At 39.9% G+C, this 23,974-nt stretch overlaps 1 protein-coding gene and 1 long non-coding RNA gene across 2 annotated transcripts in view; one reads left to right on the top strand and one right to left on the bottom strand.

The window, feature by feature from the left end:
- LOC118828897 (dehydrogenase/reductase SDR family member 4-like) overlaps positions 1 to 21,907 on the top strand; it is a 26,566-nt gene extending 4,659 nt beyond the window's left edge. The window contains exons 3-8 of the mRNA XM_036735782.1: positions 4,144 to 4,245; positions 6,411 to 6,481; positions 6,630 to 6,681; positions 18,759 to 18,893; positions 19,440 to 19,495; positions 21,581 to 21,907. Of these exons, the coding sequence (XP_036591677.1) occupies positions 4,144 to 4,245; positions 6,411 to 6,481; positions 6,630 to 6,681; positions 18,759 to 18,893; positions 19,440 to 19,495; positions 21,581 to 21,695 (531 nt within the window). The 3' untranslated portion in view covers positions 21,696 to 21,907. The remainder of the gene's footprint in view (positions 1 to 4,143; positions 4,246 to 6,410; positions 6,482 to 6,629; positions 6,682 to 18,758; positions 18,894 to 19,439; positions 19,496 to 21,580) is intronic.
- On the bottom strand, positions 9,847 to 23,974 carry LOC118828898. The gene is made up of 3 exons (XR_005008980.1): positions 23,755 to 23,974; positions 20,560 to 20,656; positions 9,847 to 9,884 (listed from the first exon to the last, which is right to left on the bottom strand). It is a non-coding gene; the product is annotated as an uncharacterized LOC118828898 (long non-coding RNA).

Here is a 23,974-nt window from a genome sequence, read left to right as displayed (position 1 = left end):
TCTAAGGGATTTGTGTTAAAATTCTTTAACGGAGCCTTAAATGGTAAATAATTGCAGAATATTTTGAGTTGTGTATTAAACTACCCTGGGGGCTCACAACATATTTTGTTGTCATTGTTGTTGAAAGGGGCTTGCCAAACAAAAACCCCAATATTTCCAACCACAGTTGGAGACTGCTGACTTACCCGTCCAGTTATGGGACAGAATATGGGGGATGTGGCAGAAATGCCTCCTTTCAACCTCCCTCTTAGGGAACGTTTCCTCCCTAGAGTAGAATGTAGAGCCTAACAGATTAGAAAGGCAATGCACCTAATGAGAGGGATTCCTGGAGGAGAGCCTTGGATTTTTATTTAAAAGAAGGGGAGAAATACAGTTTGGTAGACAGGAAGAGGGAGGTTGTGCCAGGGATAGGAGACCATTTTAGCAAGGGTGTGTGATGAAGAACCAGGTATGCAGAATGTAAAGACAGTCACCTGTGACTGGTGAGGGACTAGGGTGTAAAATGAAATGAAGGCAGATACCAGCGTTAGCTGATCAGAGAACAATTCTGCAGACACATGCCAAGAAGTGTTGGTATTTGATTCTAAGGCACTGAGAAGCCACTAGAGGTCTGCCTAAGGATGGGTGCCAGACTACAGTTTGTATACTACTTACTATCACAATTTAGAGAAATCTCCCAGGGCCTGCTCCCTTCACTGCAATGACCTTTGCCTACAAAAACATCTTATCAGGTTCTGCCAGATAATCTTCACCTTATCTGTAGTCCTGGCCTAAATTAATAAACCAATCCACAAACATTAAGTATTTTACCTTATTCTGAGGATACAAAGAAAAACCAAAAACAACTCTTGTCCTCAAGTTTATATTCCAGTGCAGGAGACAAGTCCATAGACAAGTATATGGGACTGTTAGGATGAGGACAGAATTCAAAGGCTTCCTGTTGACATTACCGTTTGAGCTCAATCTTGAAGAAAATCAGAGATTCTAAGAGGAAAAATTGGGGAAGTATCTTAAGGCTGAATTTGAACTCAGATCTTCCTAACTTCAGGTCCAGAGCTCTATCTACTATGCTACCTAACGACTCATAGTAATAAGTAACATTACATATGACAATATATGATAATTATGTATAAGGATAATAATACAAGTAGTAGTAATTGACATTTAGATGATACTTCAAAGTTTCTAAAATGCATACATCGCATCATTTGCAACAACCCTAAGGTGTATATTAGTAATGGGTAATATTATGTCCATTTTAAAGATAAGGCAGCCGAAGCTCTCAGATCAGTTAAGTAATTTCTCTATAATCATGGAGCTAAATCATAATTATCAATGAGGGGTTTGAGAGGCAGCTAGGTGGCACAGTGAGGAGACCACCGGCCCTAGAGTCAAGAGGACCTGAGTTCAAATCCAGCCTCAGACACTTCACACACTTACTAGTTGTGTGACTTTGGGCAAGTCACTTAACCCCAGTTGCCCTGCCTTCCCACCTCCAAAAAAAGAAAAGAGAGAGAGAGAGAGGTTTGAACCAAGAACTTCATTCCAAGTTCAGCATGCTATCTGCCATACCTCCTTGCTCCTCTACCTTTTCTGTACCTAGCAATGTTCCAGACCCTGTCAGAGGCAGCTAGGCAGCACATAGATGGAGCACTGGGCCAGGAATCAGGAAAACCTGAGTTCATATTTGGACTCAGACAGTTACTAGCTGTGTGACCCTGGTCAAGTCATTAAGTCTGTTTGCCTCAGTTCCCTGAATTGTAAAATGGGGACATACCTTGCAAGGTTGCTGTGAGGAGCAACTGAATTAATATTTGGAAAGCACTTAGCACAGTGCCTGGCACATAGTAGGTACCATGTCAATGTTTATTTCCTTCCCTTCTCCCCTCCCACCCTTCCTCTAGGCACTATTGGGCTGTACAGAAGAGCTCATTTAGGGTTAATTGGGTTAGACCTAGTTGGATAGATCACCCTAAAGTAATGGCAAAGACTACAACACATTATATCATTAAGTGCTAAATTTTGGGATAAAGCCAACGAGAACTGTAATTGGTCAAAGGACAGGTTGAAAAGAAGTTTGTGACATCTGTGACATTTGCTGTCATGTTATAGCTTTGTGTTCCCAGGATTAGTCCACCAGTGGTTTTTATTTTCTAGGCACTTTGCTTATGTAACTGCCAACAGGTGGCTAGTGGTAAACTGCCCAAAAAGTTAAATTTCCCATGTGAATAGCTGACTGAGAATAAATCAGCATGCTTCGCCATTAATATACACTTTTCCCACAAAAGATAAATCTTTAGCGAAGCCAGAAAACAACAGTTATTAATTATGATATTTTTAAATGCTACATAATTTTAAGCTGAGCTAAATCTAATGGGGATCATAAGTTTAGACTTGGAAAGGACCTTAAAGACCATCAAGTACTGCCTTCCATTTTACAAATGAAGAAACTGAGGCACAGAACGTTTAAGTGTCTTACCAAAGGTCACATAGCTAATTAAGTATCTAAGGTAAGGGGCAGCTAGGTGGCGCAGTCAGTAGAGCACCAGCCCTGGAGTCATGAGGACCTGAGTTCAAATCCGGCCTCAGACACTTGACACATGTACTAGCTGTGTGATCTTGGGCAAGTCACTCAACCCCAATTGCCCTGCCAAAAAAAAAAGTATCTCAGGTAAGATTTAAACCTAGGTCTTCCTACTGTCAGTCCAGTATGCTACCCTGTACTGCCTTGGTCACCAGGGACAATAGGCTCTAGCTCAGTTCCCATATATTATTCTTGGTCCCTCCAAGTTCTGGTCCAAAGGTGAATCTTGTGTCAGCACCACGGGGCTGAGGTCCCAAAGGCCACTCCTTGGGTAATTGATGCTGCACTGAACACCCAAATACCCTCTGGACTCTAGAATTCAGGGATGCCGAGTCACCCTCTGGAACTTTAGAAATTCACAAACTCATGGAAACTCCAACCTCCTTCACCTCAAATGAGAAAGAGACCAAGGACCAACACCCTCTCAGAGAGCCATGTTGTCTCAAAGAGGAGAGGACCCCATAGCTTCTCCCCATCTCAACAATTTTCCACCAGTTGCCTTTGCTCATGCAAAGGAATCACTAAATGAGTAAAACAAAAAGCCTCCTCTTTACCACTCAGTTATCTGACCAGAACCAGTTCCAGAATGTCTACACATGCAACACAATCTGTCCATGGTACTTCCTTTACACATGATCATGACTCCAAGAAGCAAGTTGTAATAGGATTTAATCTATATTACAAAAGCTAGTCAGGAAAATCAGTGTAGGGACTTAGAGCCTTGTGTTTGTGTGGCTCTGGTTGTGTGTGTATGTGGGCAGGGGAAGGGGGAGTTCCCTTCACACAATCTTTCTCTGACAACACAACACTACTTTGCACAATGCTTTGATGTTAATATAGTAAAACCTCTTTAGAAATACTATCTAATATTTTCTGCAAAAGTGGCTGCCTTGACAGCAGGCCATTGCATATAATATTGTTAATAGGCCCAAGATGCATCTATGGGTGAATGGCATGGATTGCAGGACTATTTCCCTACACACACATTCCTAGACAGGTTTTACTGAAATCACTTTAAAAACTATTTTTGGTAGATAGAGAAGGGAAGGACTGTGATTGAATGGATTTATTACATTTGAATTTGATTAATGTATATGTGGCTTTGTATAATTTTAAATACTTATTAGAATAAAATAACTTGAAAAAGTGGCATCACCTGAGCAAGTTGATGAGGTCTGCATTTGCACCAAATCCTGGTCATAAGCGAAACCCAGAAATTGTCAAATGTGACAATTATAAACTCTGTATTATAGTTTAACAAAGTACTACTGTGTAATTTCACAAAAACTAAGGGAAGAATGTTTAGAGTGAGGTGCTGTGGTACAGCGGACAGAGGACGGACCTAGGAACTAAGAAGACCTATATTCCAGTCCTTTCTCTGACACATACTGACTATGTGACCATGAAAATGCCATGTAACCTCTGGCTATCACAGAAAACTCACTACCACAATCATAATTGGATAATGAGTACCTGATCTCCACTGGTGAAGGGAGTTTCCAGTTGAGCATCCCTAACTTTACCCTTATCACTGGCTCTGACCATATTCCTTTTCCTAGGCTATAGACCACCATGGAGGTATTGACATTCTGGTGTCCAATGCTGCTGTCAACCCTTTCTTTGGCAACCTGGTGGACACCAATGAGGAGATATGGGACAAGGTGAGAAAGGGTTAAAGCACCAAAGAGATGAGCCTTGAAAATCGTCTATTTTACCAAGGAAAAGTTTAGTTCTCTTCAGAACAAATGACTCATCTACAGCTCAGGAGACCAAATGTTACCATGGAAGACCCCACTCACCCTGTATGCCCTTATATTATGCTCATCCTTAATATTTCTCTTCAGTTTCTTTCCTTTCCATTTGTCTGTCCCTACTTCCTTTGCCTACCTTCCCCAATTTGACCTCAAAATCCTTCTGTAGACAATATCCGTGAGAGACATATATGAGACAGATTACAAAATAAAGGAACTTTGCATTTCATCAGAGTAGGAGATGCCCTGTGTAAGGAATCCTTCCACAGATGCAGGCTTGACTTAATAGATACCTGAGAGACAAGCTAAGGGATTTGCCCAGGATCATGAAGGCAGTAAGTACCAGAGGGTAGATTTGAATCCAAATGCTCCAAGCTCCAATCCTAACACACTATGCAATAACCCAAATGACTCATTTGGAACACAATATGACGATGACACATAATCGACCATTCAACTAAGAGACCCACACTTCTCCCCTTCAGTTGCCAAACATGAACATACTTTTCCATAACTTGTGAAATAAATATCATCTCTGGTAAGACGATCCAAATTGTATCACTTTAAGAATATCGCATCATTTGGAAAAAGAGACAGATAAATGAATGAATGAAGAAAAAAAGAAAATTGCTACGTTTACATTTAGGAAGGTTAGAACATTCAAGAACACAGACAAATATGGCCAACCCCCTGTGCTATAGTAATGCATATAATTCCAATGATATTTCTGTGATAAATTCCACATGCCAACTTTTCCGCAATTAAAGGTTCTTAATTAAAATATTTCTGTTTGTTAGGTAAAATTAATATTCCCACCAGACTTAGGAACGCTAAATTGGTCATAATCTCTCTGCAGTTTGCTTCTTGCTCTATCAGTGATTTCCTCACACTGTAGTTGAGGTAAACTAAAAGAAAACACTCTTTGTTCATAAGGATGAAGTTTTATTTCTTCGATGACTTTAGTTCCTGAACTTGGTTATAGACTTCTTTGAGATAAGGAGACTAATTTAATGCCCAATGCCGGCTCAAGACAGTTTTTAAATCAGTTTGGGAGCCAAGTAGTTGTGCCAGATTTTCACATCATTATAGATAGAGGTTATGTAATCCAACCCCTTCATTTTACAGATGGAGAGAGATGTAACCTCTGGTTTACATCTGAGGTCTAGGGAGGTTTTAGTGACTTCTTCAAGGTCACTCCTGTAGTAAGTGAAAAAGCTGAGATTTGATCCAAGGTCCTACGACTCCAAATTCAACATTTCAACACCATCCTGCCTATTGCATATTTTGTTTTAAATTAATAGGATAGAAGCATTTGCCAGGACTTATTATCCCAATTCCTGTCACTATGTTTCTCCCTCATGATCCTACTTTCCAGAAAATGTGGCCAGAAAAACACAAGAGTATCCCACTTGCCCTTCCCAAAGCCCATATCAGTGTTAAAATAACCTCAGACACACATCTGAGGTTGGATTGGGCCATCCCTGAGAAGTTCAGTTTTCCTGTATGGAGTAGCCCCAGAGAGTCTCAACTCCATTCGTTCTTGCAGCATGGTACAGTGGAAAGAACGCTGAATTTGGAGTCAGAAGACCTGGGTTCAAATCTCATTTCTTTCACTTACAGTCTAGTTTACATTGAGCAAGTCACTTAAAATCTCTTCTTTGTGAAGTGATCTGGACTAAATGGTCTCTGGAATCCCCTCTACCTTCAAATCTATGAATAAGCATCTCTTAAGTACCTACAATCAAGGCACCATGATAGGCATTGGAGATAGACAAACACAAAAAGAAAGCAATGCCTTCTCTAAAGATGCTTACATTCTACTAATTACATGACATCCCCAATCAGAAGGCCCCTAGATGTGCCAAGCAAATTCCATGGTAGCCTTCCATGTTCAGGTCTGTTTTGATCAAAACAAGACCATCAGGGTGGATTCAGCCTTGACCTTGTCTCTGGAGACAGGGAGAACAGGGCCATGTGCTTGCTTAGCTGGCCCTAACCCTAATCCAGCGACCTATCACTCTGTCTTTCTTCACATTGCCTTCCCAATAATTGATTTTCCTCCTCTTCCATTTCAGATTCTGGATGTTAATTTGAAGGCCACAGCCCTGCTAATGAATGTGGTGGTGCCAGAGATGAAGAAGCGAGGGTACAGGAGTCAAAGGGGACCTGTGTGGTGGTGTGGAGTTAGACTGGAAATGAGGAAAAGACACCCCTCATGCATTTGAAAGGAAAGGAAAAAAGGGTAGGGGGTCTCTAACATGAGAATGCAACAATAGTGTCATTGTCTCTTCCAGAGGTGGCTCAGTGGTGATTGTGTCCTCAGTTGCTGCCTTCATGCCCGCCAAGGTAAATCACTCCTTTTATCGGTATTTGTGCTCCTGCTCTCCATACCCAACTTTCTCCAGCCCTCAGATTTTAACTCTCCTTCCTTTACAGAGTCAGATATACATATTCTTTCTTCCAGGAGAAACAACCTAATCTGAACGCTAAATGGACAGATAACCTAGGTGGGGGTCTCTTTTCCTCATAAGCACCAGCATGACTCCCTCCTGCCTGGGCCATGACTCTCATTCTCTTCCCTCTGGGCATTATCCTATCAACTAGTGTCCTTAAAATATTGTATCCAGAATTGAGCACAGGATTCCAGAAACAATCTGACCAGGTCACTATCCCCTAACCTGTACTTTCATCATTATTAGAAAAGCTTCCCTCTACCAATGCAGAGCAGCACCTACTGTGAAACTCACTGTCTGAAGGGGCAGATAGGTAATTCAGTGGATAGAGCACCAGTCCTCCAGTCTGGAGGACCTGAGTTCAAATCTGGCCTCAGATACTTACTAGCTAGGTGACCCTCACCAACTCACTTAACCCTGATTGACTCCTTCCACCCCACCCCAAAAAGAAACTAATTGTCTGAGAGAGTTATTTAGCACTCTGTGAGGTTAAATGATCTGTCTAGGGTTCCTCAGCAAGGAAGGGATCCAAGACAAGGCTTAAACTCACTTCTTCCTGATTCCTAAACCAGCTCTATATTGGCTATGTTATTTGGTCCCTTTCTAGCTCCTATGCTTCTCCTGAATCAGTCTAAGATCACATCTGCCTTTTTTGCTGCTATATCACTCAGTTAATAAGTATTACATTTGCAGCTCACTAAGACCTTCAGATCTCTTTCTTAAGAAATACTGCTGACTTCATCCGAACAGGCTCAAGAACAGATCACTGGGGCACTTCACTAGAGACTTAAATTTACACTGAGTCATTAATGACTATCCTTTGGGTTCAGTCATTCAACCACCTCCAAATCTACCTAACTGTCCCATTTTTAGGCCAAGCATGTCAAATACATGGCCTGTGGGTCCCACACAGTCCACAATACTCCTGAGTGCAGCCTGAACTGGCTTAAAATGTAATTGGGAATTATTTAACAAAATAAATAAAAATAAGCTAAAACACAGATAAGGGTCGATTTTAAAACTAAGTTGATATATAGCAGATGGGATCTTAAGATACAGATGAATGACCTGGATTCTAGTTTAAGTTTGACACCACTGATTTGGCCCCCTTCTCTATATTGTCTATAAGAATTGCTCCAGCTATTTTGTCAAATTGATTTAAGATTTCATTAAAGATTAAACTATACCTATAGCATCCCCTGATCTAGTAACCCTATCTAAAAGTATCTCAATTTTCCAGATGAGGAAACTGAGTCAGACAGTGGCTAAGTGAATTCTTGCTCAGGGTTACATAGCTCTAAGTGTCTAATGCTGCATTGGAGCTAAATCCACTATGCCACCTGGACGCCTAGAAAAGGAAAGTAGATTAGTCTGGATTGACTTGTTCTTGGTGAAGCCATCTTCTTTGTGACCTTCTAGATGCTAACCATTCCTTTAATAATATGTTCTAGAAATTTCCAGTTATCAAAGCCAAGCCCACTGTCCTATATTTTGCAGATTCTTCTCTCTTCTCTATTTGGAAAATTAGGACAATATTTGTCCCTTTTGAGTCTTAGAATAGCTCTCCGGTTCTCCATAGCTTTTCTTTTTTATTGTTGTTAGTTTTTATTGGTAATTTCTACTTATTACATCATCAGAATTATCAAAAGTATTCCTCTCTGACCCCCTCCTAGAGACACATCCCATTTAAAAAAATAGTGGTCACTTTTTTAGAAGACAAACATCAGTGTAACTGACCAATATATTGAAAAAGTCGGAAAACCTGTGCAATGTGCAACACCTATGAACCTCTCATCTCTACAAAGGGTGAGTTGGGGCTGTCTTCCAATAGCCGTCCATTCAAGTCCTTCTTGATCTTTATAATTTTGTTACATTCCCTTCTTTGATGTGTAGTTGTTCCTCCTATTTATTGTGTATATTGTTTTCTTGACTCCACTTACTTCATTCTGCATTAGTTTGTATAGGCTTTCCATCCTGCCCTGTGTTTATCACAAACATCATTTAATATAGCACAGTAATACTCTGTAACAATCATGTTCCACAATCTATGTAGCTGTTCCCAAATTGATAGGAATCTAGTTTTGTTTCTAATTCTTAGCTATTACAAGAAATGTTCCTATAAATATTTTGGGAGTACATAGGGATTTTCTTTTTATCAGTGGCTTCCTTGGTATATAAGCCAATCATGGAGCTTCTGGTGCAAAGGATATGGGCATTTTCGTCAATTTATTTGCATAATTCCAAATCACATTTCAAAATGGTTGTACCATTTCATAGCTCTATCAATGATGTATTAGTGTGCATATCATTCCATAACCCTTCCGTTGAGTGTTGCTATTTTTGTAATTTTTCCAGTTTTGCAGGGTATGAAGTAAAACCTCAGGGTTAATTTGCATTTCTTACTACTTTTCAATGTTTTGCAATTATTATATAGAAATGCTGTTGATTTCCAAGGATTTATTTTGTAACCTATAACTTTGTTGAAACTATTAATTGTCTCAGTTTCTTTGCAGATTCCCTAGGGTTTTCTGAGTGTACTACCATGTCTTCAGCAAATAAGGATAATTATGTCTCCTCTTTACCTATAATAATACCTTTGATTTCTTGCTGTTGTCTTATTGCTGTTGCTAGCATTTCCAGAACTATATCAAATAATTTTTTTAATTAATTTATTTTTAGTTTACCACACATGGTTCTACATAGTTTTGAGTTCCAGATTTTCTCCCCTCCCTCCCCTCTCCCTCCCCAAGATGGCATGGAAGCTCATATAACTGTCCTGTATAACTTCGCATTGAATTAATTTATGCACTAGTCAAGTTGTGGAGAAGAATTTTGACCAATGGAATGAATCATGAGAAAGAAGAAACAGAACCAAAAAAAAAACCCAAAAACAAAAACAAAAGAGAAGCAAAAAAGGCGAGCATGTAGTGCGCCTCGTTCTGTATTCAAACTTCACAGTTCTTTCTCTGGATGAAGATAGCATTCTCCATCGTGAGTCCCCTGGAGTTGTCCTTGCCCCTTAGGTTGCTGAGAAGAGCACAGTATGTCAGGGTTGGTCCTCACGGAATCCATATATCTGGATATATGGATATATATCTGTGGATAACAAAACAGGAAAATGATAAATGCTGGAAAGGATGTATGGAAATTGGAACATTGTTGCATTGCTGGTGGAGTTGTGAGCTGATCCAGCCATTTTGGAGAGCAGTTTGGAACTATGCCCAAAGGGCTATAGATATGTTCATACCCTTTGACCCAGCAATACCACTCCTAGGGTTGTATCCCAAAGAAATCACACAAGCGGGAAAAGGACCCATATGTACAAGGCTATTTATAGCAGCTCTTTTTGTGGTAGCCAAGAATTGAAAATCAAAGGGATGCCCATCAATTGGGGAATGGCTGAACAAGCTGTGGTATATGAAGGTGATGGAATACTACTGTGCCATAAGAAATGGGGATGATGCAGACTTCGTAACAACCTGGAAAAACCTACACGACATAATGCTGAGTGAGCGGAGCAGAGCCAGGAGAACGTTGTGCACAGCCACAGATATATGGATTCCGTGAGGAACTATATCAAATAATAATGAGGAAAGTGAGCATCCTTGCTTCACTCCTGTATTGATTGAGAAAGGTTCTATTGTATCCCTATTATGTTATGATTGCTTTTGGTTTTAATTCAGCTGAAACATAATGGATTATGTTCCAGCCTCTTATTTTAATTCTATGTATTTCTTGTAAGCAAAATATTGTTGGATTCTGGTTTCTAACCTATACTGCAGACATCGTCCATTTTGTGGGTGAGTTTATCCCATTGAAATTTACAGTTATGATTGCTAACTGTGTATTTCCTTCCATCCTATTTTCTTATACTTATCCTTCTTTTTTTACATTGTCCTCTCCTCAAAAGTCTGGTTTGTTTCTGACCACTGTTTCTATTAATCTCTCCCTCTTCTTCTCAGCCCCTTCTCTTAACAATCTCTTTCCCTCCTACTTCCCTATTGGCTAAAATGAATTTCTATACCTACCTGGGTATATATGTTTATTCTTCCCTCCTTAAACCAGTTCAGATGAGAGTGAAGTTTCAGTTGCCCATTCCACATCCCCTTACCCCCATGATCCCTTATACTGTATAAACTCTTCCTTGGGCACTTAATTTATGTTAGGTAATTTTCCCCATTCTTCTTCTTTCTTCTTCTCTTCCTCCAATGCATTCCTTTTCCCCACTCTTCTATTATTCTTTGGAGATCATCATCCCAAAGTAATAAAATTACACCCATGCCCTCTGTGTAATTATACTCCTTCAGATGATAAAGTTCTGAAGGGTTTACGTGTATGCTCTCCCCACATAAGAATGTAAACAGTTTAACCTTATTTATTCCCTTATGATTTCTCCTGCATGTTTACCTTACTATGCTTCTCTTAAGGCCTCAATTCAATGTCAGATTTTCTGCTCAGGTTTGGTCTTTTTTATCAGGAATAGCTTTAAAAATCTTTTATTTCAACAAATGTCTTTTCTCCCCTGTAGGGATACGTTATTCATGGCAGTAATACTAGATCCTTTGCCTCCTGGAATATCATATGCCAAGTCCTCCATTTCTTTATGGAACCAAATCTTCCAGACCACACCCAGCACAAGGTCCCCATCTCCTTTCACACAACCTCTCTCTTCACTCATAGACACATTTGTCAGCAGAACCCCTTCCCAACACCAAAGCAACATCTCCTCTCCTCCCCCTTTCAGTTCTTCCACCATCCTCTTCACTCACTCCTCTGCATTGTCGTGTCTCACTGAGACCACAGAGATCACCCTGCCCTCATTGCTACCATTATTTAGACCCAGACACATCACATTTCTTTCTATCCTCCTTCTTCATTCCTCCTTTTTTATATACCTTTCCATGTTGTATGTAGAACTACAAAATTCCTTCATTCACCTGTAGGCAGGATGTCATCAGGTTCTGTCCATAATGCCCTAGGCTTGCCTCTACACTGTGATCTCCACCAGGCTCCCTCCTTCACCCCTGTTCCTATGTGTACATTTAGAAAAATGTTTCATGTTAGTCTTTCTGTTATCATGTTGCAATTTGCAATCATTTATTCCTCCTGTATTTCTGTTATCTGCGGTGTGAAACAAACAAATAATCTCTGCAGTTCCGGTTTTCTTTCTAAAATGTTTCAATTGTCTTTTTGTTATTGAATGTTCACCTTTCATTTATAGTTAAGCTCAGATTTGCAGGGCAGGTTACCCTGAGCCATATCTGGAGCTCCATCACTCTTTGGAACATATTATTCTCTTCCCTCCTGATTTTTCTAGTGGGTGAAGAATGGTGTTATTCAAATTTCCTTTCCTTTGTATCTGAAAGTCTTTCTTCTAACCACTTGTTCTTTCTGAATTGAATTGTTAAATTTAACTATTATGTGTCTTGGGGTATGCATCCTTGGGTTTTTTCTGGAGGCGACCCATGAATTCTTTCAAATGGAATTTCATTTTTTCTGTTCAGAAGTTCTGGATGGTTCTCTTCAATTATTTCTTGCATTATGGTGCTCAAATGCTTTGTCTTGTCATGCTCTTCTGAGAGATATATAATCCTTAGTTCGTCTCTATGTTTCATTTCTTTGCTTGCCTAGTAAGGATATCTTCTTTGAACATTGTTTTTTTTTTTATTTTCTTCTTCTAGATTGTCCTTCATTTCTGTATATTTGCATCCCCAATTTATTGTTCTCTTTTTTGTTCCTTTGGTGAGACTTGCTCTTCCATATTCCAGTTTTTCTATTCTTCCCATTATTTTTCCTTTGCAGGCCATAAATTATGCTCTCATGATTCTCATTTCATTTTTGAACCACCCAGGAGTGACATGTTGTAATTCCATAGTCTTACATTCTATAGAGCATAGTTTGTGTCATCTGGATAATTTTTCTTTATTTTGCTGTATGTCTTCATAGATGCCTGAACTCCTTTGGAGTCTGGAGGCCGTATTTGCTTCTGTTAGTGTTTTCCTTGTTCATTTATGTGCTTATATTCTAGATCCTTTTGAGTTTTCTTCTTCCCTGAAACTTTGGTAATTTCAGGCTCCCCTCCCTCCACCCCCACCCCTCTTATTTTCCACTATTGATCATTTCTTTCTCCCTTCTGATGGTGGCTTTTTTGAGAGTTCAATCTCAGAATATCTCAGCCTCCTCCTGCATTAGGCAATTTACAAAGCACCAGCCTGGGTCATGTCACAAGTGAATTGAGTGGATAGAACTGACCCCACTTGTTTGCTGAATACTTTCCTTCAGGCTTAGTGGAGTGATACATGACACCCTCCTACACACACACACATACACACACACACACACACACCCCATACACATGCAAACACACACACACACACTCACACACTCACACACACTACACACACTACACACATACACACACAAAATGTCTTGTCCTACTCCCTCTGTTCCTCAGTCCTCATATGGTTACAACAGGGTTGATGGACCCAGCACCTGAGAATTTTGGATCTACTTCTATAGGGTTGTCCGCTGAAGCACTGACTGTCTGACATGACCTCAGGATGACTTTGGCTCCTGGAGGCCTCCTGTGGTACCCACTGGGTGTTGTAGCTGTCATTGTCAAAGCAAATTTCCTTAGAGTGGTCCCCTCCGCATTGAAAAGAGGGAGGGGGAGAGGGGACCCCAAAGTGTGGAGTTGGAGTTTGTTAAATGCCTATGCATTGCATATTGTGTCTGCTGGTGCAGGCTTTCTGTCAGTAGTGTGAGAGGTTGATGAGGGGTGCTGAGTGAGCTCAGGGTCAGTAAGCATCAGTTCATGGTCTGTTTTTATTGACCTTCTTTTGTATTCTGGGTGCCCTAGATCATGGAGATAGCTGAAGTTGTTTTTATCTTTGGAGCATATTCCTGTTTTGGAAATGTTTGAGAGGTCAAAGTTCATCAGAGAACATGTCTAGCTCACTATCTTATTTCTAAACATGACCCAAAACTCCTCTCCTTGGCCTTTCAAAGCTTGTTGACTTTGCTCAGCAAATAGATCTTTTGTTCCTTCAGTTCCCTGGGCAATAGTTTATCAAGACATGAAGATTTGGCTTTTTTTTACATTCCCAACATTTAATAAGCACTTCATAGATGCTTGTTTGTTGATTAATTGATCAAGGACAGCAAGATCATTTCTTTTAGTGTTCTCACTTATCTTGGGCTTCAACTCTCTATTAGCTATTTCTACTGCTCCGCTTAACCCAAAGACTGCTTGACATGAGAGAGAGAGAGAGAGAGAGAGAGAAATTAAAAATTGAGCAGCTTTACCTTCTCTACCACTGTTGTCATCATCTTCCTTCTTTAGTCATCTTTTCTCCAATGTAATTTTTAAAAAACAAATTTTTTGCTTGTCTTAGTTTTTCTCATCAGCCTAAGTTCACATTATGCTTTAGTGCTTCTAGCACTATTCTAACAAGGACATGCCTTACTTTTTCGCTCTTCCTCCATTACCTTTCCTAGCTTCCATTTTCTCTACATGCTCTTTTTTAGTAATCTAAATTGATCAGGGAGTTCCCTGTGCATCCACATTAGTCTCCTTAGATAACTGCCCCCCCTTCTCCTCAGTGAAATTGTTTCTTTTTGTATCTTCAGAATTTCATTCCTGAGTTTCCTATTCTTTTTCCCCTATCTTCTGTAGAATTTAAGTCTATATGATCCTAATAATCATTCTCTGAACACTATTAGAATCTAATGTCCAAAAATTCAGAGAATACTCCATGGAATGTCTCACTCTCCCATTTTTCTTTGTCGCAACTTTGTCCCCAAGACGGCAAACAATCTGATATAGGTTATAGATGTGCAATCATGTAAATATATTTCCACATTAGTCATGTTGTGAAAGAAGAAACAGAACAAAAGGGAAAAGCCATGAAAACAAAAAGTGAGGAAAAATGAAAATAGTATGCTTTGATCTGCATTCAGACTTTATAGTTCTTTCTCTGGATGTGGATAGCATTTTCCATCATGAGTCTTTTGGAATTGTCTTGGATCATTGTATTGCTGAGAAGAGCTAAGTCTATCATACTTGATCATTGCACTATCTTGCTATTAATATGTACAGTATTCTCCTGGTTCTGCTCATTGCACTCAGCATCAGTGCATCTAAGTCTTTCCAGGTTTTCTAAAAGCTGCCTGTTCATCATTTCTTATAATGCAATAGTATTCCATTACATTTATATACCACAACTTGTTCAGCCATTTCCCAATTGATGGACCTTCCCTCAATTTTTAATTGTTTCCCACCACATAAAGAGCTGCTATAAATATTTTTGTACATGAAGGTCCTTTTCCCTTTTTCACAATATCTTTGTAATACGGACTTAGTAGTGGTATTGCTGGATTAAAAGGTTTGCACCACTTCAGGGCCTTTTGGGCATAATTCCAAATTGCTCTCTAGAGGGGTTGGATGAGTTCACAACTCCACCAATAATGCATTAGTGTCCCAATTTTCCCACATTTTCTCCAACATTTATCATTTTCCTTTTCTGTCATATTAGCCAATCTAATAGGTGTGAGGTGGTACCTCTGAGTTGTTTTAATTTGCACTTCTTTAATCAATAGTAATTTAGAGCATTTTTTCATATGACTACAGATAGCTTTAATTTCTTCATCTGAAAACTGCCTGTTCATATTCTTTGACCATTTATCAATTGCGGAATGATTTGTAGTCTTGTAAGTTTGACTCAGTTCTCTATGTATTTGAGAAATGAGGCCTTTATCAGAAACACTTACTGTAAAATTTGTTTCCCATCTTTCTGCTTTCCTTCTAGTCTACGTTTCATTGGTTTTGTTTCTGCAAAACTTTTTAAATTTAATGTAATCAAAACTATCCATTTTGCACTTCATGATATTCTCTCTCTCTCTTTTATTTGGTCATACATTCTTTCTTTCTCCATAGATCTGACAGGTTAACTATTCCTTGCTCTCCTAATTTGCTTATGGTATCAGTCTTTATATCTAAATCATGTACCCATTTTGACCTTATCTTGCCATATGGTGTAAGTTGTTGATCTATACCTAGTTTCTGCCATACTGTTTTCCACTTTTCCCAGCAATTTTTCTCAAATAGTGAGTTCTTATCCCAGAAGCTGAGGTCTGTGGGTTTATCAAACAGTAGATCACTATAGTCTTTTGCTACTGTGTCTTGTGTACCTAATCTATTCCACTGATCCACCCCTCTATTTCTTTGTCAGTTCTCAAGAGCTTTGATCGTGGCTGCTTTATAATATGGTTTAGATCTGTTACAGTGAGGCCACCTTTCTTTGCTTTTTTTTTTCATTTATCCCCTTGATATTCTTGACCTTTTGTTCTTCCAGATGAATTTTGTTATTATTTTTTTTATCTCTATAAAATAATCATGGTAGTTTGATTGGTATGGCACTGAATAAGTAATTTTAATTTAAGTAGAATTGTCACTTTTATTATATTAGCTGGGTCTACCCATGACCAGTTGATGTTTTTCCAATTGTTTAGCTGTGACTTTATTTGTGTGAAAAGTGTTTTGTAATTGTGTTCATATACCTCCTTGGTTTCTCTTCGCAAGTAGACTCCCAAATATTTTATATTGTCTAAAATTATTTTGAATGGAAATTCTTTTTTCTATCTCTTGCTGCTGGACTTCATTGGTAATATATAGAAATGGTGATGGTTTATATGGGTTTATTTTATACACTATGGCTGCTAAAGTTGTTAATTATTTTGAGTAGTTTTTTATTTGATTCTCTAGGGTTCTTTGAGTACACAATCATATCTTCTTCAAAGAATCATAGTTTTGTTTTCTTGTTGCCTATTCTAATTCCTTCAATTTCTTTTTCTTCTCATTTGTAAAGCTAACATTTCTAGCTAATATATTGAGTAAGTGGTGATAATGGGCATCCTTGTTTCCTCCATGATCTTATTGGGAAGGCATATTGCCATTACAGATGATGTTTGCCATGGTTTTAAATAGATACTATTTATCAATTTAAGGAAAGCTCCATTTATTCCTATGTTCTCTAGTGTTTTTAATAGGAATGGGTGCTATATTTTGTCAAAAGCTTTTTCTGCATCTACTGAGATAATCATATGACTTCTGTTGGTTTTGTTATTGATATGGTTGATTTTGTTAATAGTTTTCCTAATATTGAACCAGCCCTGCTTTCCTGGTATAAATCCTACCTGTTCATAGTGCATGATCCTTGTGACATATTGCTGTAATCTCTTTGATAATATTTTATTTAAAATTTTTGCATCAATATTCATTAGGGAAATTGGTCTATAATTTTCTTGCACCATTTTGACTCTTCCTGATATAGGTATTGGTACCATATTTGTGTGATGACGGGAATTTGGTAGGACTCCTTAACTTATTTTTCCAGATAGTTTATAAGTATTGGAACTAATTGTTCTTTAAAAGTTTGGTAGAATTCACTTGTAAATCCATCTGGCCCTGGAGATCTTTACTTGGGTTGTTCATTGATGGTTTGGTTGATTTCTTTTTCTAAAATAGGGTTATTTAAGTATTTTATTCACTCTTCTGTTAATCAGGGCTACTTAGATTTTTGCAGATATTCATCCATTTCACTTAAATTGTCAGATGTGTTGGCATACAGTTGGGCAAAATAGCTCCTAATTATTGCTTTAATTTCTTCTTCATTGGTGGTGAGTTCACTATTTTTGATGCTGATAATTTGGTTTTCTTCTTTTTTAATCAAATTGATCAAGGGTTTATCTTTTTATTGTTTCTTCCCATAAAACCTGCTCTTGGTTTTATTTATTAATATCCATTTATTAATAGTTTTCTTTCAATTTTACTTATCTCTCCTTTGATTTTCAGAATTTCTAATTTGGTATTTAATTGGTGATTTTTAATTTGTTCTTTTTCTAACTTTTTTAATTGCCCAACCAATTCATTGATCTGCTTTTTCTCTATTTTATTCATGTAAGCATTTAGAGGTATAACATTTCCCCTAACTACTGTTTTACCTGCATCCCATATATTATTGTATGTTGTCTTATTATTGTCATTCTCTTTGATGAAATTATTCATTGTTTCTATGATTTTTTTGACCCATTCATTCTTTAGGTTTAGATTATTTAGTTTCCAATTAACTTTTAATCTGTCTTTCCCTGGCCCTTTATTGCATGTAATTTTATTGCATCATAATCTGAAAAGGATGCATTTACTATTTCTGCCTTTCTGCATTTGAATGTGAGAGTTTATGCCCTAATACATGGTCAATTTTTGTATACTTGCCATTACCACTGAGAAAAAGGTATATTCCTTTCTGTTCCCATTCAATTTTCCCCAGAGTTCTATCATATGTAACTTTTCCAAAATTCTATTTACCTCCTTAATTTCTTGTAAGGTGAAATTTCTTGAGGCCATGAGTGAGGTAAAAGTTGAGGTGAAGTTTCTTGAGGCCTCGTAAGACTCCCTAAAGAGCGACCCTCAGCACCTCCTATTTTTTGATTCAGTGGAGCCAGCCTGGAGGTGTCTACACTTCACTCAAGACAAATCTCAGCATCTCAAGGTCTTGTCTTTTCTGAGGTCCTCTCAAGTTATCTGAAGAGGACACCTGCTTTACCCCATTTATTTTTGCTGCTCTATGTTCCTTTTGTGGAGATTTTCTGTTGGTGGAAGAAATCTGAAGAATCTGGAAATTTCTGACCTACTCCACCAGTGTCCCACGATGCTACCCCCATATCTTCCTAATATTCAATGCTACCTCACCACCACCACCACTACCCCTTTTTCCTGTCCTGGTCCCTTCGAATAAGGTAAAAACTGCCAGAGCCATATTTCAGTCATAAGTCCTATTCCAGCAAGTCTCAATGATTATATATTGTGTTGAAAGAGAGTATGAGGATGCTACCCACCTCCTCACTTAGAAAACTCAGAAATTAGTAGAAACTTGGGGAAAAACACCACATTTTTCCTTTCCATCCATCTAGTCCCTGGGCCCCTATAATGTTAGCAAAACAGCCCTGCTGGCACTCACCAAGAACTTTGCTTCTGAGTTGGAACCAACGGGCATTAGAGTGAACTGCCTGGCACCAGGCCTCATCAAGACCAACTTCAGCTCCATGGTAAGGATGGGTAACACAGAGAGGGAAGAAAGGTTCAGGGCCCACCCACTGGGAATCCCTACTGAGGTCCTTCCTCTACTCCAGAAAGATGGCTGTCTTCCCGTGTGGATTCAGGGCAGGAGACCCCATCTGTTTCTTAAGTTTCCCAATGTCTTATCTAATAGCCTGGCCTTCCTGATATACCCTTGCCATATCATCCCTCCCCCACCTCTCTTTTGTGACATATGGGGTGAAAATAGGGACCAAAGCCACCATCCCCATCTCTTCTCTGTCCCCTTCAGGGATGACACACGTAACCCTTCTTAGCTCCAAGGGAGTGACTAGCCAGAAAGTGATCAAAAGAGGTGGATGGAAAATAGGAGAACAGAAGAAGCCTCAGGGAATAAGTAGGTAAGGGGAGGAAAGGGATGAGGCCATGTTACACCTGGCTTCTAATCCTAAATCACTTTAGTAAAAACCAAAGCCAGTCCCTTTTTCTCAGGGTCCCTCAGCGTCTTCCTCTTGGGCAAAAGCAATGTCATGTCAGTGTCTCCCCTTTCCCAACAGTTCTGGGAAAACGAGGCTAAAGAGAAGCAAGCTAAGGAAACCCTGAAGGTATCCAGGTAAGGGTCTTCATCTGGTGAGTAACTGGATAAGGAAAGAGAAGTACTGCAAGGGGATAGTCACCTAGATAATCCAGATGTGTCACAGAAGATCAAGCAAGTGGTGGCACCATCCCCCAGAGTAGAACATGAGTCCCTGATGTTAGTATACACAAACATTTAAAGGATTTTACGCCACTGAAAACAAGCATGGAGTAGATGTTTTAATAAATGTTTGGTGCTCCCTTTATGCCATGATCTATTCTAATTTGTATTATATTTAGCTGTGTATATGTCTTATTCTCTCCCTCCCACTAGATTGTAAACTCCTTGAAGGCAGGAATTTTGTCTCATGTATCTTTGGCTCTTTCCCTTGCGTTCCGCAAAACGTGACACACAATAAGCGCTTCGGAAATGTTTGTTGAATGAATATTGAATGAAATGTCTTTGAGGAGTAGATAAACATACAGTAATGATGGGGGTTATTGGTGTGTCTGACTCTAAACAACAAGTGAATTTCTGAAGTGAGAAACTGCCTATAAACTAAATTGAGCCAAATCAAAACACATTGTGAGAGTACTAGGAAATGTTGCTATTTAAAGGAAACTCTCGGTGTGATATTTAGGGAAAGGAAGGAGCTTTTGTAATATAAATAATTACCACTACCCCTTAATTTATAGGGGCAGCTAGGTAGCACAGTGGGTAGTGTGCCGGGCCTGGAGTCAAGAAGACTCATCTTCAGTGACTTCAAATATGGCTTCAGACACTTAGCTGTATGACCCTGGGCAAGTTACTTAACCCTGTTTGCCTCATTACCTGTAAGATGAGCTGCATAAGGAAATGAAAAACCACCCCAGTATCTTTTCCAAGAAAATCCCAAATGGGGTCATGAAGAGTCAGGAACAACTGAAAAATGACTGAGCAGCAACAAAACTTTAGGTTTTTTATATTGAGTTTTCTTAAAGCTGGGTATGCTTGTAATTTATCATCATCATTTTATAGCAGCAAGGCAGTGTGATTTAAAAGTAAAATGTCCAGAAAATACAGGTCCAAATGCTATCTCTATCCCATATTGACTGACTTACCTCTGAGCAACAAATCAGAGTATTTGTTAGGCTGCGTCAGGAGAGGGGATTCCTTCACTTTAGGAGTTCTGTACATCAATGAACTCACAGGGCGAGTCTGAACAAAATCCAAATTATTTTATTATGATATGACTCCCATAATTCTTCAGCAGCTTATGATTTCATCAGTATGGGTTTGCCCTCCAGGGATGCCCATTGCAATTCCTTGGTGAATAATAGGTGGTCTTTGAGTGTTACTGCAACCAAAATATTCATCACTTTTAGGCCAATCTGCTGAGGAGCCTGAATTTAGAGAGGCTGGTTCTCAGAGGACAGATGTACCGTCTGTCACCTAGTCTGTACTTGAATCCTATTCCAGCTTGGTAAGACCTCCTGGAGCTTGTATTCCTTTTGAAGAACTCAGGGTCACCAGGATGAGGACTCGACTCTAGTAGAATTATAATTATTACATAAACACATGAAATATCTGTGATTTCATCACTATAGGAGAATTCCTGGTATGGGGACCTCTCTCCACCAAAGAAGTTGGCCACCTGTCCACATAACTGGGTATCTAAGTTCTAGGTAGTTGCTAGAAGCACCCAGAGATTACGACTAGGTTAGTGGGTCAAAGGTTGGTTTTGAACCTAGTCTTCCAAACTACATGTCTACATGTCATACTGCCTTCAATAGTGGTAGTAGTAGTACTACCAGTAGTAGTAGTAGTAGTAGTAGTAGTAGTAGTAGTAGTGTATTTCTTAAAACCACTTATTTATGAAAACCCTTTCAGATATAGATTAGGGAGAGGGAACAGAGCAGGCTGGTGCCTAGAAGTATATTTGCTACCTGTTATCAAACAAATGTTATTTGCTTTGGGCAGTCGATTAGAAAGAGCTGGGTCAAGGCACCCAAGCCACTTCATTTTATTCCCTATTTCTCCTCTTCCCTCTGAGGACTATTGGGAGGATCTACTGAGATTATGTAAGATGCTAATGTGTGAGCTGTAATTATTCTTGCTGTTATGAACACTATTCTTTTCCAGGCTGGGCGAGCCTCATGATTGTGCAGGCATCGTATCTTTCCTGTGTTCACCGGATGCTAGCTACATCACAGGAGAAACTATAGTAGTGGCTGGAGGGGCTCCTTCCCGTCTTTGATCAGCCTGGGAAGAACACCCTGAGATTCTAGAAGCTATCTATAATGAAGAGAAGCCTCAAGATTGGACCTCAACTTCTGAATTCCTAGACTTATCACCTCTAACCTTGCCCATCCCACTGACTTCCCTGGAATAAAAAAAAAAGGCCTGTGTAAGCAGCTAGGGAACTCCCTGTTTGCCATGTATGGTAATAAAAGTCCTTCCTTAAGGAAATCTGTCCTGTATAAAACCACATGAGATATGAAGGTAGAACTGAATGCATTTAGGGTCCTCCATTTTCCCACCACCTCAGCCTCAGAGGATAAGATTTCCTCCCTACACTAGCCCCAATCATCTCTTGCTCCTGAGTTTGACAGTACGTCTCTGAAGATTGAAGTGGGGGCAGTGGGGAGTACTGGGAGAAAGGCAATATGACCAACATGTTTCCCCAGTGAGCCAAGGTCACTCCCCCACCCCACCCCACACACCCCTGAGACATCTCTTACTTCTCCCTAATCTCTAGCCTTTCCTCTCTCACACATAGCAGCAACATTCCCCCACCCCTCATTAGGACAGGGAGGACTGGGAGATGATCCCAGTCATACATTAGCTCTGGACCTGAAGGAGGAGAAGTAGAGATTCACCAGGGCCTTTGCCGAGAATAATTCATGAACTTCCTCATAAGGTGCCCTAAGCTGAGCGTCAGCTTTCCTGTGACACAGAAGAAGTCACCCCTACCCTTGTGCTACATCTTTTACAAATAGGGTAAGGGTCCAAGATCAAAGGCGGGGAGCAGCTGTACCTGCAGAGATGGGAAAGAATACACATTCATTTTATACTATTTTTAATATATAATTTGCTACCCCCAGGCTCCCAACAGCTCCTCCTGAGTCCTTTTTTCATCTAGTGTTTGTTAGGAAAGATGGCTACTGTCAATTAAACCTGCTAAGATGGTTTGTTATTGATCAATGACTTTTCACCAGGGTACCATAAGCAATTGAATTTTCACAACATCTAATAGAGAGAGAATCTCAGCCCCACTTTGTGGAAAGGCAGACTCAAGTCCTATCATAGAATTTTAGACTGAACAGACTACAGAAGGTAACTTTACAGATGAGGAAGGCATCCAAGGGTCAGTTACTGGGTGAGCCAGGATGAGAACCTAAGTGAAGTGGCAGCCCTCCCCACCTTTATTTTTTGGATCTCCAAAGCTCCCTCAGCTCAGATCCCCCTCAGCTCAACTGCCACCTGCTACATGAAGCCTCTTCCATTCCTCCTTCCCCTGCCCTATGACCCCTACCACACTGGTAATGCTCCCTTTGCCCTGTAATTACTTTGTATATACCACCAAGAGAATGTAAGCTCCTTAAGGTTTTCTAACCCCAGTGCCTAGCTGTTTCAACAATCCGGCTAGCAGCTGCTGTGGGGGTGAAAGACCAACACAAGCCCAACAATAAGCACGCTACCAGCACGCATCAAAAACCCAGGATCTTTTCATCTGCTTTACTGAGGAAATCAATGCTAAGGGGTTGACAAGCTTACTTTAATTCAGCATACAAACACCATTCACTTAATTTCAGAGAAAAACCAGCACCCTGAACTTCAGAGCAAAATACAAACAAATTACAAACATCGACAGACAGACCTTGTCTGATTCAAATCCCAATTCATAGTTACCAGAGTTTAGCAAAGTCTCAGCATCTGGAATTAAAAGCTGGAGGGCTCTTAGCTACAGCTGCCCCGAGTCTCCACATCAGCACACCACCAAGAGAGAGAGCCCTGAGCAAATAGTTCTGTCTTGTCTTTTTCTACCGTTGTAGACCTCATGAAATGTCATCTGAATGACCAGAACTTAGGCTGCTATGATTGGCTCTGGCGTCAGCACCTCCCCTTAGGACCCTGGAAGCTTCACACACACACATAGGCTTAGCACCTAGTAGTTAGGGGTTTGGGCCTGGGGCTTAGCACCTAGTAACACTCAAAGACACTTAATCATTTTAAAACAGTAAGAAAGCCCCAACTTCATTGATATTACACTAGCACTGTCGGGGGCTGCACCCCGACCACCGCCTACCACTTACCCTGCTCCTCTCGGGGGATGCGAGAGGAGAATCACCAGGCAGTACACCGGAATGAACAAGCAGCAGCTTTATTGCATGGCCTGCCAGAAATCTCAGAAAACTCCTCCACACCCTCCCTGGGGCACGCCTTATCTATCCTACCAGGGTGTTCCGGGTTGGCTCCTCCCCAGTTCCTCCCCGAAGGTGGAGCCCCTCCAGTTGGAGCCGCCCCGGTACTGAC

Source organism: Trichosurus vulpecula, chromosome 8 (assembly GCF_011100635.1).
Source record: "Trichosurus vulpecula isolate mTriVul1 chromosome 8, mTriVul1.pri, whole genome shotgun sequence".
NCBI classification, from domain to species: Eukaryota; Metazoa; Chordata; class Mammalia; order Diprotodontia; family Phalangeridae; genus Trichosurus; species Trichosurus vulpecula.
This window is presented reverse-complemented; position numbering and strand designations above follow the sequence as displayed.